We start from the raw sequence: 14,163 nt of genomic DNA, 5'->3' as shown, positions 1-14,163 counted from the left end.
TTATCACTTGATTTACTTAATTTGATAAAAAGAAGAAGATAAAATTAACATTTATTTTTGAACTTGATAATTTTTCACCTTAGCCCCTAAATTTTTTTTTATTCACATTAATCTTGAAACTTGGTAGCTTTCGAATTTGCTCTCTAAATTTAGATTACGTTAAGGTATAATAGTGTGACATTTTACCATGTTATTACCTTTGTTAAAAAATTTAAATGGTTTTAAAAATATATTTATATTTTAACAATCTGTAATAAAAATTTTTATATTTTTAGGTGATGATATGACACAATCTCAAATTGTCACATGTTCAACTTTAATAAAAATCTAAATTTAGAAACCAAATTGAACAAAATTACCAATTTTAAAACTATTGTCAATGAAAAAATTCAAAGATGAAATTATGAAAAAATACTAATATTTCTTGAATTATTACACTATTATTCATTTGGCCAATTCTAAAAAAAAAAAAAAGAGATTGAAGACTCAAATGCCTAAAAACTTGTACAATTATGACCACTTTTTTTTTTCCTTTGGAAATGCAGTGGAACTAATAATAATAACAATAATAATTATACTTTAATTCTTGATGCCCTCCAAATTTGCTTGGAGAGAAATAGAATGCTTTAGATCCCCAATGTATAAGCTATGTTGACCTATCGGAATCCTTCGGATCCCGAATTCATCGACGACACTAAGGTGTTTGCAAGCATGAATATCGATCTTCACTCGTTGTTTTGACCCAGCAACGACATGAACTCTATGGAAACTTATCAATTGCTTGTTCTGTGACCATTTTACAGAAGTGGGTGGTTCGGAGAAAAGGAGCAAAGTGTGAGTCCCATCCATGTTGCCAATGTTTTCAACATCAATGTGGAGGGGTAATGAAAGTGAATCACAATTAGTATGTTTCACCTTAATGGCATTGCTTGATAATGTTGAGTAGTTTTTAGTGGCAAATAAATTGGTGTTAATGAGCACTGAGAGATCAGTTGGAGCTAAGGCTAATGATTGTTTAAAGTTTGTGTAGCTCAAGCCGTGACCGAACGGAAACACGACTGGACCTTTGTAGAACCGGTAGGTTCTTCCGGGATAGCCTGGGGATGGCCTCATTCCCATGTTTGTCATTGGTACTTTAGCTACGTAAGATTGTGGATACCATGTCATTGGCAACTTCCCACCTGTGGAATTCATTGAGTTAGCTTCAAAAAGTTTGATATTTTCGACATTGAGCAAGTGAATCGAATTTACCGGGATTTGTTGTTCCGAATAGAATATCCGCAATTGCTGTTCCTCCAGCTTGGCCTGGATAACCGGCCCATAAAATGGCACTTACTCGACGATCGTACTTGGCAAACGAGACATCAATCGGGCCACCCGACATTAATACCAAAATAGTAGGGCCTTTCGATGCTTGAGCCACCCTGGTAACTAGCTCTTGTTGGTATCCAGGCAAGAGCAACCCGGTCCTGTCCTTGAATTCTGCTTCTATCGATTGGTCAAGCCCCATTATGAGAACTGTCGCATCAGCATGGCGGGCAGCGACCTCGGCGAATCCAAACAGATTGTTTGCTTTGCAAGCAACGTTTGAACAGCCTACTTGATGAACAGTCCTCACGTATCTTGAAATGCCTTTCAAGGGACTCGTGTAATCGCATGCCACCCCTGCATAGTTTCCTATCATTGTTTCCGTGACATCTGAATTCGGCCCAATAACCGCGATGGTACGATGACGTGAAGTAGACAACGGCAAAGACCCAGAGTTCTTCAACAAAACTATGCCTTGCCTAGCAGCTTCCAAGGCTAGTTGTTTATGATCCGGGGTACACACATGTCTCGGACCAAGATGCCCATACGGTTGAGCCGATGGTTCACCATCGAACATGCCAAGCCTCATTTGGACAGTAACGGTATTCGCTAAAGCCATGTCAACATCAGTTACAGTTAACAAACCCCTCCTTATAGCCAAATCCGTATATATGGCCAAAAACGGCCCGCAATCCAAATCCAAACCTACAAATCAGATTCAGAACATGCGTAACAGTTCAAATCTCGGTATCTACGATTGTATTAAAATCTCGAATATCGGGACTGAACCTGCTTTAATAGTAGCTGCAGCAGACTCTTCTGGTGTAACAGTGAAATGTTGAGTATCATACATTACACCAACCGAATCACAATCTGATACAATATACCTAATGCAAATGAAATCAAACATCAAAAACATAGTATGTATGTATGTATGTATGTATGTATGTATGTATGTATGTATGATAGGAACGAACCCATTAAGGTGCCATTGGCCACGAATGGTGCCTTTAAGTAAGTCTGGGTCAGCACAAGTGGGCTTGCCATTGACTTGATTGTAAGAACACATAACACTTGCAACTTTCCCTTCCACTACACATGCTTTGAATGGTACATTATATGTATCCGCCAGGTCTTGTTTGCTAACCTGCATTCATTTATCCATTTTTTTATATGTTATCGAACTTATTTTTCCTTGAGTTTAATTTAACTTGATCGAGTGATTCTGAGATTGAGTTGAATTTTTTTTATTAATTCGAATAGGACTTGAACTTAAAATAATTAAAACTTTGTCGAGCTTGAATTAAACTTTGAGTCAGAGGTGAAGCAGGGTTTTTTTTTTAGGGACATCGAGATAAAAATATAAATTGATTAGGGGCAAAGTTAGAAGTTTTATACTAGATAAAAAACTTAAATTTAATTATTAATTTTTAGAAGGACTAAAAGTAAGGTTACACCATTTTATTCAAGGGACGAAACACCAAACAGTTACAATGTACTTTTTATATGCTTTTAGGGGAAGAAACAAAAAAAGAATTAGAGTTAAGTTATGTATTTTTATGATTATTAAAAAATAATTTTGTTATTATATTAATTGATATATTTATAATTTTATAAAGGGTTAAAATAAAATTTTATTAATTGAGAGGTAAAGTGGTATTTTCCCATCTTAGGGACCTAGTTGTAGGGGTGTTCAATCGGTTAATCGACCCGAAATAACATTAACCGAATTAACTGACCTTTTAAATTTTTTAACCGTTAACCAAACTGAAATTCTTTTAAAAAAATTAACCGAACCGAAATTTTTTCGGTTAACCGAATTAACCAAAAATTATATGTTTTTTTTAATTTTGGTTAAAATAAGTATAAAATAAACTTAATTAATCGAATTAATCAATTAATCAAATTACCAATTACTCAAATTAACCGAATTATTTGTATAAAATTATATGTTTTATTTTATTTTTATTTTATTTTTAGTTTTAGTTTTAGATTTTTATTTTATTTATTAAATTATTTGTAATTTTATGATTGGATTGGGTTGGGTACTTGGGTTAATATATATTAGATTGGCTATTTGGGTTTATATTAAATTGGGTTTGAGTGAATAGTGGGCTATTTATATATTATAATTTTATTTATTAATTTTTCAGTTAAACCGAAAAAATTTGGTTAATCGACCGGTTTCGAACCGAATTAACCATTAACTGAAAACTCAAAAAATTATTAACCGACCCCTGACTGAATTAATTTGGTTAACCGACCGATTAACCGATTTTTTTTTGTTATACCCGAATTTTGCACACCCCTACCTAGCCGAGAGACGCCCTTGTTTGGTTTAGAGGTTAAACAAATTATTTAATTAGATTATTGGTTAAAATATGGTACAATATAGACTTTGTATATTCGGAATTTAGTCATCTGTTATTTATTTTTAAGAATTTAACTCCTGTTTTTTTAAAATTAAAAATGTAAGTTTAATTGTTAGCACTTTTAAAATTCTTGTGTTAAATTGAAGTTTATTATAATATCATTTTATGTTATACATAATACAGTTATTAAGTGACTTTTTTATTTCAAAATATCATACCGGTAATTTTAACAAAAAAATTTATATGTTAACAATTAGATCTCAACTTTAAAATGTATAATTTCAAATGAAAAAAATATAGGGATTTGAAGAGAATCTTAACCTAATTTATTTGATCTACAAAAGCTTGTAACAAAAATAGTTGGGCTCTAAGTTTCTTACCCTAGCATTGAAATGGAATCGATCCACACCCTTCCAATTATCAAGATCATAAGCAGTGTAATGTTTACAGCAGGCGGCAACTTTAAGGCGGTTCCCGGTGGCACTTTGGAGGCCGCTGACGTAGCTGGCCGCATATTTTCCGGCAAGAACGGGGTCTTCGCCGGGAGTTTCTTGGCCTCGGCCCCAGCGTGGGTCTCGGAATATGTTCACGTTGGGACTCCAATATGTCAAACCAGCCATTCCTCCATTATACATTGCTCTTGCTTCATCGGAAACCACCTGCAGTCATCCCAACAGTATATAATTTATCAAACAGTAGAAAGCAATGTTGTAATAACTGGATCCATAGTCAAATTGGCCGGAACATTTATTTTCAAAACCAATTTAATCGTCAAAATTTTTTTTTGTCTCGATTTCTAATTTTTTATCGATTTTCAATTTCTATATTCAAACCAACGTATCAACATTAATTTAATTAATTTATAATTGAATTCTAAATATTCAAATCTATCTACCACAAATTAATTTTATTTAAGATAGGATTATTGGTTTTAACCAATTTATAGAATAAATTTTTTTTTAAATTCGGGTTAGATTCAATTCTTTTTAATTACTATTTATTAATTAAAATGATTTTAATAATTAAAAATGAAAAAGATAATTTGAGTTTTCAATCAAAGACAGAAAAATAAATTTATTACTGAGCGCTTGTAAATTGACATGAGTAGTTCAAATTGGATTCTTAATTATAGAATAATAAAAATGATTGAATCCAAGTAATGGAAATATGTTATTGACCTCAAAAGTCACTTTCACTCTTTTTATTTTCTACATGCTAATTTTCGCACTCAACTTTTATATATTGGAAAATTTGAGTTCCAATGGTTGGCCTTTGAAAGCTCTTTCATGGAATTTTTAAGTTACAGACAAAATAGATAAGAAGAAACGACAGCAAATTAAGAAAAAGAAAGCTTACCACTTGTAACAATATTTATTAATTACGTTTCTTTTCAATATCTATAATTTTTCTAATGTCACCAAATTTAATAACCCTTTTATTTGTTTTTAACTTTAAGCTTTCAATATTTAGTTAAAGAATATGAGCTCATATTTTTTAAAAAAAAATAGTTTTCGGATTAAAATATGAATGAGTTAAAATTATATTTGAATATTCTTTCTTTTATACGCTTTCGTCCAAAATCATGGGTCTATATAAGTTAAAGAAATGAACTGACAAAGTGACAAAAGCTTACAATCCTTTTAATTCGGTTGGTTTATTTTCTTATTAGGAATAAATGATAAATTAAAATTGTTGAAACAAGTTCAATATTTTACCTGTCCGATACGTTCCCATAGCGATTCGTTAAACGAAGCGGCCGTGGTGATAACTTGAGGGAAGCTAGTGGCGCCCGGGAACGAACCACCGAACTTAGTCCCGGGACCTACATTGGACACCCCATGAAGCGCCTCGGACCACCACTCGTACCCTCGAATCCCAAGCCTTGGCACATCTATCGCATTGTTAACCAATAACCTTATCTTCTCCGGCAGCGTCAACCTCCCTAACAAGTCCCTAACCCTCACGTGGATAGGTAAATTCGTCCGGCAAAACCGTAAACTCCTCGTCAACCCGTTTCTCGGGTCGCAGGCGAAAGGCGGTCGGCCAGACTCCACCGAAGAAATGGAGAGGATAGCAATGAGAAGCAGTAGGAGAAGTATAAGAGAATCATGTTTTGTTCTAGACATGTTTTCGAAAGCTTATTCTGTGAGTGAAATGGGTGAGGGCCTTAATGGTGTTATATATATGTGAAAAAGGTTTCGGGGTTTATTGATTGGATTTCCACGTCAATGAAAGCTAAAGCTAAAAATACCATGAAAGCTTTTTGCTCTTTCAGAAAAAAGAGAATCTAGTTTTAAGTTCAACTCTATTTTGCAGTTATCTTTTAAAATATATAGTTTCAAATATTTTAATAATTACCCTCTTTTTTATTTTTATAATTATATCTATAAGTAATACAAAATGAAAGAAAAACTGATATATAGTCGAACAAAACGTACGAATTATGTATGATTTGATTAAAGAATGAAAACCATGCATGCTAATTGTAATTAATTCATCTGATTCCAATTAAATAATTAATTAAAATTCATAAATATATATATATATATATAAATCCCCATTCAATAACCCACATAAACTATTTGCTTTATTTTAAATTAGTGTAGTGAATGCAACCAATTTAACTTTAATAAGATAAAACTGTAACCTAAAACATGAAAAAGACAAAAGCAAAATATAAAGTGGCGTGGGGGATAACTATATCTTACTTAGTTATTAGAGCTTTGAGATGCTCACGAGCTATGCCACTGTCAGAATTTGTGTTTTCTTATGCTGGAATGGGCAAATTAGTTAAATAATTCATTTCTTTATTAAAATTAATATATTTAAATAAACTAATATATTACTAATTATAATTCGGACTGAAATTTTAATTAGTCCGGTTGAAATTAAAATATATATTTTATTCATCATCGATTTATATTTACCATACCTACCAAACCAAACGAGTAATATTTTTAATATATTAAATTGTAAAATGATTTGATTTTAAAATTTTAAAATTATTCAAATAAATAAATTGAAATGTTTTGATCGAAAAATTTCAATTGATAAATCAAGTCATCTTAACATAATTAAATTTTATTATAATATTAAAAAATAATAATACAATTTCACTGTTTAATAGCTTATATCGTTATATTTTTATTATTTTGGAGGTTAAAGTATAGTTTTACCATTATTAATATAAAACTTAATAAATTATAAAGGGATTTAAATGAAAAATTTTCTATTTTTCTCTTAGCAATTTGTATATTGTCTATTTATTCATTAGCCACGTTAATTTTTAATAGTGTAAAGGGTTAAATTTATTAATAAAAATGATAAGTTTACTTTTTAATTTAATGTAAAAATTTATATATTTATTTTTAAATAAAAGAACAAAATATAATAAACTAATATTTCTACGTAAATTTTACAAATTAAAATGGAGAGAGTGGGTCACGGACCAAAGAATCTTTTATTTTTATTATTATTATTATTTTTTCTGAACTTAGCCATGTAAATCGCACTTTCAATGACTGAGATTTAGGGTATTTACCTTCTTGTTTAGTTGAGGTCATAAAACAAATTAATACTACTTATTATAGGGTTATGAATTTTATAATACATCCAAAATTAATCCCTTTTTAGTCTTAGCTTTTCGTGTTATACATATTAAATTATGAGGTAATTTATAGGAATTAATTATGCTCTTGTTTTGGTTACACAAAAACGATGTGTGAGTAAATTAAAATAAAATACAAATATGATAAAATTTAAATTTGGATATTCAAAACTCGAAGATAAAGTTTCAAAAAGTTGTAAGAGAATTAAAAATAATTTATGAGTTTTAGAATGGTTTATATTACCTTGTGATTATGGAAATTTTAAAAGGATTAATCTATAATTTTATTATTTTAGAGAGTTAAGAGGACAAATTTTAATTTTAAATATTAAGAATGGAGAAAAAATAATGAGAAAGTAGAGAGTTTACCTCTTGTTTAGAATTTGATCCAACTCAATTTGTAACTATTAAATATTAAAATATCTCGTAAAAATAAAATAAAATAATTTTATCCCTAACAACATAAATTTTTTCCTCTACAATTATTAAATAATCACAACAATTGGTGACATTTCGTGTAATTAACATCTCTGACTCTTACTGAATGATCCGAAGAAAAAATCATGCAATTTGTCTTTGGTTTGGTTATCTTTTAGGGTCAAAATATATTTATTTATTAATAAATATATAGTTTCCATTCTTACCTAATAAAACATTAAATTTTCTCATCATTTTATAGACTTTATTTTTGAAAGTTCTGAAAAATTATATATGTTAAGAAGTTTAATTATGAATTCCAATTTTTTATATAAAATTGAAAACTTTTCATTACTTTAGTTTATACTTTATGAAAATTGAAAAGTAAATAAATTGAATAATATTAGTAAACCTTACCTTAAACTGGTAACTTAGAAAATAAAAATTCAACAAATTATATACAAAGAAATAAAAAAATGAGGACCAATTATAAAATTAATATAGTTTTATAAAAGAATAAGTTTAAGGTGGGTTCAATATATCAATTATTCATGTCATGAAAGTAAGTATTTTAAGAGGTGATCAAATATTTTCTGGATATGGTTGGTGACGTATAAGATAATATATGACCATTTAATATTGGTTTTGGGACCCATAAAGTTGAAGAAAATTATGAAAAGACATAATACCAATTAACCTACGATTCGCTCACATGCTTTTACGATTATTAATTCATGCATATAATTTAGTTTCGGCTTTTTATGGAATATTATGCGTTTTTCAAATCCAGACTGTTTTTTGGATTATAAAATTAATTAATTATTTTAATTTGATATACTGGATTTTCTTTTTACCTCGCTGGAAATTACACGTGTTTTTTCTCACATTATCAAATCTAATCTAATCTAAATTTATAGTTTATCAAAAAAATTAAGTGACTTCGTTAAAAGATAATCTTTAAAAAGTTTCATGTAGCATTAAATTGAGATTTATTATAGTTTCAACTGTTCAGAGGTTTGTTGTGTTAAAGACCCTTTTAGTTTTACATTAATGGACTATTGTTTTTATTTCATTTATGGCCATGGTATGGAGAATAGCGCACAGTTGAATATAACCAACATGAATAGCTATAAACCTCACCAATTCCAAATTAATTCCATTGATATGGATTGCAAATAATCTGTAATATTAGATCATCTCTCTTATATACAGCGATGAAACCATAAATTTTATTTAGGAGCCTGGGATCAGATTATAAAATTTGGGGATTAAAGCTAAATATTTTGTATTAAAAATGTATTTATTTATTTATTTTCATATGGGCTAAAATTAATAAAAACTAAATTTTAATCTTTTAACTTTGAGAAAGGGTTATAAAGCAATTTTTCCATTGAGCAAAGGGGCCAAAGCCCCTGTCTGCCCATTTTAGCTACGTTACTGAGAATGATAGTAGGTTGGATATTTGTATTTTTTATAAAATTTGAATAATGGATATCTAAATATAAACCCATTATTTGCAAAAGTAAATTAGATTCAAAGATATGCGGGAATCGGGCTCTTAAATTGAAATTTTAACTATTAGTCCTTTAAATTTTATAAATTTTATGTTTGTATATGGTAAAATTATATTTTTTTCTAAAATAATAAAATTTTAATTTTATTGTTTAAAAGCATTATAAAGATATAAGCCATTAAATAATAAAATTACATTTCAAACTCTTATAATACAACTTAATTTTAATACCCATTTTTAAAATTTTATCCTTATTTGAGAATCATTATTTACATACGATCAAAATTTATTACAAATAATAATTTAAGTATTCATACCCAAATATTATTCAATCAAAATTTATAAAATATAAAAATATATCAAATATCCAAAATATCTAAACTGGTGTTAATCATGATCATCCTCTTGCTTTCCCAAGGATGAAAGGCACCCTTGTGAAATGGAACTTCTTTGTGGACCATAATGTCAACAACAACATCAACCAGCACTTGCAACTTGATTGCCAACCAAATATATCTATATTTAGAAAAGAGAAGAAAAAAGAAAATTCAAAGTTTATTTTTTACTCATTGAACTTAAACACCTAAAAAAACCCAACAATTTATATGGTTAGTGATGTCAAATATTCCAATACTATTAAAGTTTTAATCCATTTAAATTTACGTTTTTACACTAATAACAATATCAATACCAATACTAATATTATTAATTAATTCTTTTAAAATTATCATAATTTAAAAAAAAACAACAACTCAATTAATTCATTCGACGATTATCTTTAAAAATTAATATCCAACACATATTTCCAAATCCTTTTAACTTGTCAAATATCTTCTACTTCCTCTTTTTGTACTATTGAACATGTGAAAACGAGGTAATTTCTAGAAAATTCATGTTTTATTAAAAAAAAACCCACCAAAGTTGAAAAAGTTAATCAAACATATACACATTGGACATGTTTAAAGAATTTAATGCACTTTAACTTGTAAGGAAAAAATCATATTCATTGTATTAATCAAAATTGAGTTAATTTTGGTCAAATGCAAGGACGAAAGTGGTTATTACAACTCAATTCTTTCAAAAAAGAAAGTTAAAAAGGGGATAAATCCAAAGAAAACAATTCGAATTTCCTCATTCCATGTACAAAAAATCCATATATTTCTGCCATAAAGATTCTAAAACAAAACCAATTTGCAATACCTGGGTTAATATACTATTTAGTAGCTGAAATTAGCTTCGACGTTCAATTTTGTGCTTAAATTGGACTTTAGTGTTAAATTTAGTACATAGATCAAACAATCAAATGAATGTATTATGCATGTACTCTAATAAAAATAAAAACATAGGTACTTAATTGAGACCAAAAAACATAAAATAAAATAAAAAAAACAAGAATCCTTGGGTATCAAAGTAAGCATTGAAATAAAACTTAGATACCAAATTAGGACAAAAAGAATTAAATATCAAATTAAATATTAAAATCAAACTCATGTACCAATTAATATATTAACATGCAATAGTTCATGAGATTCACAATATTATTTTTTACTCTTTCGAGTCTAGCTTTTCTTTCAAATTTGGGTAGATGAAAATAGAGTTTGGATAAGTCTAGTCCAAAATAAAGCATGTGATATTCTTTTAACCCTTGATTTAATATCTAATTTAATTAAAAATTATTAAAATATCATTATATGCAAAATAATTTATATTATATTAAGAATGTATTTCTCTTCTTTTATATTTTCATATAATATCAAAACATTTTGAAATAAATATTTTTACTTAGTTTTTAAACTCATATTGTGAATATTCGTGAAGTGCATAGGTGGCAAGGTTTTAGTCTTTCTAAAAATGATTTTTTTTAATTTAATCCTTTTAAAGTAATAAATTTACAAATTAATCAATAATAAAATTATATTTTGATAAAAGAATTTATTTAGAAAACAACAAAACTATAAAATAACATTTAAAATTTTTATAATTCAATTTATAACCTCTAAAAAAATTTGTGAGATAATAGGTGATATGAAGGTATGGTTTTGCAGACATTGGCAGCCAATCCCAGCTGTTTTCTTGCTAACATCAAACTCTAATATCCCAAAAACATAATTCAAAGCAACATGTATTTTATGGATATTGTGGGGTTTAAATAATTAGGTTTTAAATTGACACCCCAAACGTGACACTTGACAATTTGCATGCAAAAGAATGGCTAACGATTGGTTCTAAATGGGACCGGCATTGGGTCTTTAACTACCCTAGAAAATCTGAACAATTTTAGGATGAGAATGAATATACATACTTTTATTATAATATTTAATTAACTTATCCAACATTTACTTTAGGGTTAAACATTCCCAATTCAGATTTTAATTTTTATTCTCACTTTAATTGGATTTCCGATGTCTAATGTTAACTTAAATTTAACATCTACAAATCAATTATTTATATTTATCGTATAAACAACTTGAATTTATCTTCTTAGATTTGTTAAGATTAATTCTATTTATTTTTTTAATACATTAGACACAAATTGCCTATGTAATAAATATATATATTAAAATTTTGATTTACGTGTTTTAAATATACTTCATATTATATTCGAGTTGACATTTAACTTCCTAACAATATTAAGTTGATAAAAAATCTAATTAATATAATATTTACGTTTTAAGAACTCAATTAAAACATTGCAAACTTCAAAATTAAATTAAAATTCAAACCATAAATTGAGGACATAAGGTGTTATTAACCCTTTATGGAACTAAAATCAATTTAGATGGTATCATCATTTTCCTTTCAATTAGGTGAAAGATTGATAAAATAAATGTTTTGAATTGAAATTTGGGGAATTGAGATTTCAATGAGATCGACAATAATATTCACATAAAAATATAAATTATATAATAATTAATAAATAGAACATTCTTATCCTTAAAATAATAATAATTAAGTGACGTACAGAATGGCACTCTTGACTCTTTGAGTCTTTGTCTGCTTATTTTCATCAATTCCTATCTTATCTATTCTTTTTTCTCTTAGAATTTTTATAATAAAAATAGTTTATTAATAAATAAATTTAATCGTATGAAATAATAATTCATATATTTTATACACTGTTAATCGAATTTATGTTGTCGTCTGTGTGTGGCTTTTTTCCTTTTATAAGTAAACATGATAATATCCTAAACCTACAAATTGAGTGTTTGCTTAAATTATAAGCATAATGTTCTTTTTAACATACATAGCCACACGCATGGTCATTTGTTAGTGAATTAAATTATTAAATTTTTAAAATAAACAGTGATAAAAATGGTTAAAATAAGTCATAAATTTTTATATTTTTGAAAATTAGGAATTTAGTTAATGTATTTATATTTTATGGAATTTATTTTTTTACTTTTAAGATTTCAAAATTAAAGTCTAATTGTTAACAGTTTTTTTTGTTAAAATTGTTGTTATGATATATTTCAAATAAAAAAATACATATACTTGGTAGCTATGTAATTAAATAAAAGACTTTGTAATTAACTTGAATTTAATAAAAATAATAATAGTATTAACAATTGAATACTAATTTTGAAACCTGAAAAGTATAGAGACTAAATTTTAATTTTCAAAAAATACATAACATTGTTATTCATTTTAGGTTTAAACTCTATATGAAAATAAAAACATTAAAATATAAAAAATATGAATATGATATAAATATACAAAACCATATCTACAATTATATATATTTTTTATATTTTATATTATTTTCTTCTTTATCCTTTGGTTCTACTAAAAGTTATGTGAAAATGAAAATAATTATTAAACTTGACATGCCACGTCTGCTTGTATATATCTTTGGCAATCATTAAAAATATTTAGTTAGGCCATTGAGTTCAACAGATTTTTGAATCAGATCAAAGTAGGAATAATAACGGTAATTATTTTTATAAAAAATCGAAATCATAAATTTTCGAGAATAAAATATGATTTAATTAAAATTTCAGTTATATATTTGAAGTAAGTTATTTTTGAATTAAGTAAAATGAATAACATATTGTATATGTTATATGTAAAAGTAAACAAATGGTTGAGCATTAACATTCTCCTTTTCTTTGAATCCAAAACCGTAAATTGAATATCCGTAAATATTTGAATTTGTATTATCCATTTTTATCTTTACTTAAATTTTAGCTTATAACTCAAGTTAGATATTCAAGTATTCTTAATATGGTTAAAATATGTCATAAGTTTTTTCTTTCGAAAATTAAGAATTTAGTCTTTTATATTTATATTTTATGGAATTCATTTTACATGTTATCAATTGAATTTTATCATTAAATCAAATCAGAAAAGGGATTAAATTTATTAGATTAAAAGTAGAGGGCTGAATTTTAAATATGCAAAAAATAAAAGGTTAGGGATTAAAATAATAATTATACCTATTACTATAACATAAGTGAGAAATGACAACTAGAATAAGATTCTATCAAGAAGCAAAACTTTCAAGCAAAACTTTGCTCAATTTGCGTGCAAGTTTAAATCTTATCAATTTTATCTTTCTTCTTTTCTTAATATTATAATGATAAAGAAAGGATTATAGGTGGGGGCAAAGCTAGAAATTATTTTTGGGGATAAAATTGTGTTATGTAATTTTATAAGAATTAAAATGTAATTTTATAATTACATTAACTTATATCATTATAAATTTTAAAGGATTAAATTAAAATTTTATCATTTACTAAATTATAATTTTATAAAATTTAAAGGGACTAATGTGAAATTTTTCCCATTTAGGGAAGGGCCGACCCCTGTCGCCCCTGGTTACGGGCATGGTCATTAGAATCCGATTCAATTGAAAATCGGTGGTCCAATTAGTTCAATCGGTAGGAGGAAGATTGAATTATTGGCCTATAATGTTTGGGCTTCAAATGAAAAGCTTAATAAACATAAAA

General features: G+C 27.2%; 1 protein-coding gene across 1 annotated transcript; it reads right to left on the bottom strand.

Moving 5' to 3' along the window:
* Nucleotides 1-420: 420 nt before the first annotated feature.
* Nucleotides 421-5,975, bottom strand: LOC108456950 (beta-D-xylosidase 1-like). Its single transcript, XM_017755717.2, has 6 exons — nucleotides 5,396-5,975; nucleotides 4,061-4,339; nucleotides 2,286-2,455; nucleotides 2,098-2,195; nucleotides 1,252-2,013; nucleotides 421-1,181 (listed from the first exon to the last, which is right to left on the bottom strand). Exons 1-6 carry the CDS (start codon nucleotides 5,804-5,806, stop codon nucleotides 580-582), a joined length of 2,322 nt encoding a protein of 773 aa, XP_017611206.1. The 5' UTR covers nucleotides 5,807-5,975; the 3' UTR covers nucleotides 421-579.
* Nucleotides 5,976-14,163: the final 8,188 nt, after the last annotated feature.

Source organism: Gossypium arboreum, chromosome 9, assembly GCF_025698485.1.
Source record: "Gossypium arboreum isolate Shixiya-1 chromosome 9, ASM2569848v2, whole genome shotgun sequence".
Classification (NCBI taxonomy): Eukaryota; Viridiplantae; Streptophyta; class Magnoliopsida; order Malvales; family Malvaceae; genus Gossypium; species Gossypium arboreum.
Note: the sequence above shows the minus strand (reverse complement) of the source record. Positions and strands in the feature narration are given on the sequence as shown.

Bases quoted from the DNA above. Each gene is read 5' to 3' on its own strand.
- LOC108456950 (XM_017755717.2), bottom strand. From the start codon at position 5,806: ATGTCTAGAACAAAACATGATTCTCTTATACTTCTCCTACTGCTTCTC. The intron at 2,014-2,097 runs GTTCAGTCCCGA...TCTGATTTGTAG, and splicing joins TGCAGCTACTATTAAAGCAG to GTTTGGATTTGGATTGCGGG. The intron at 1,182-1,251 runs GTAAATTCGATT...TGAATTCCACAG, and splicing joins ATTCGGAACAACAAATCCCG to GTGGGAAGTTGCCAATGACA.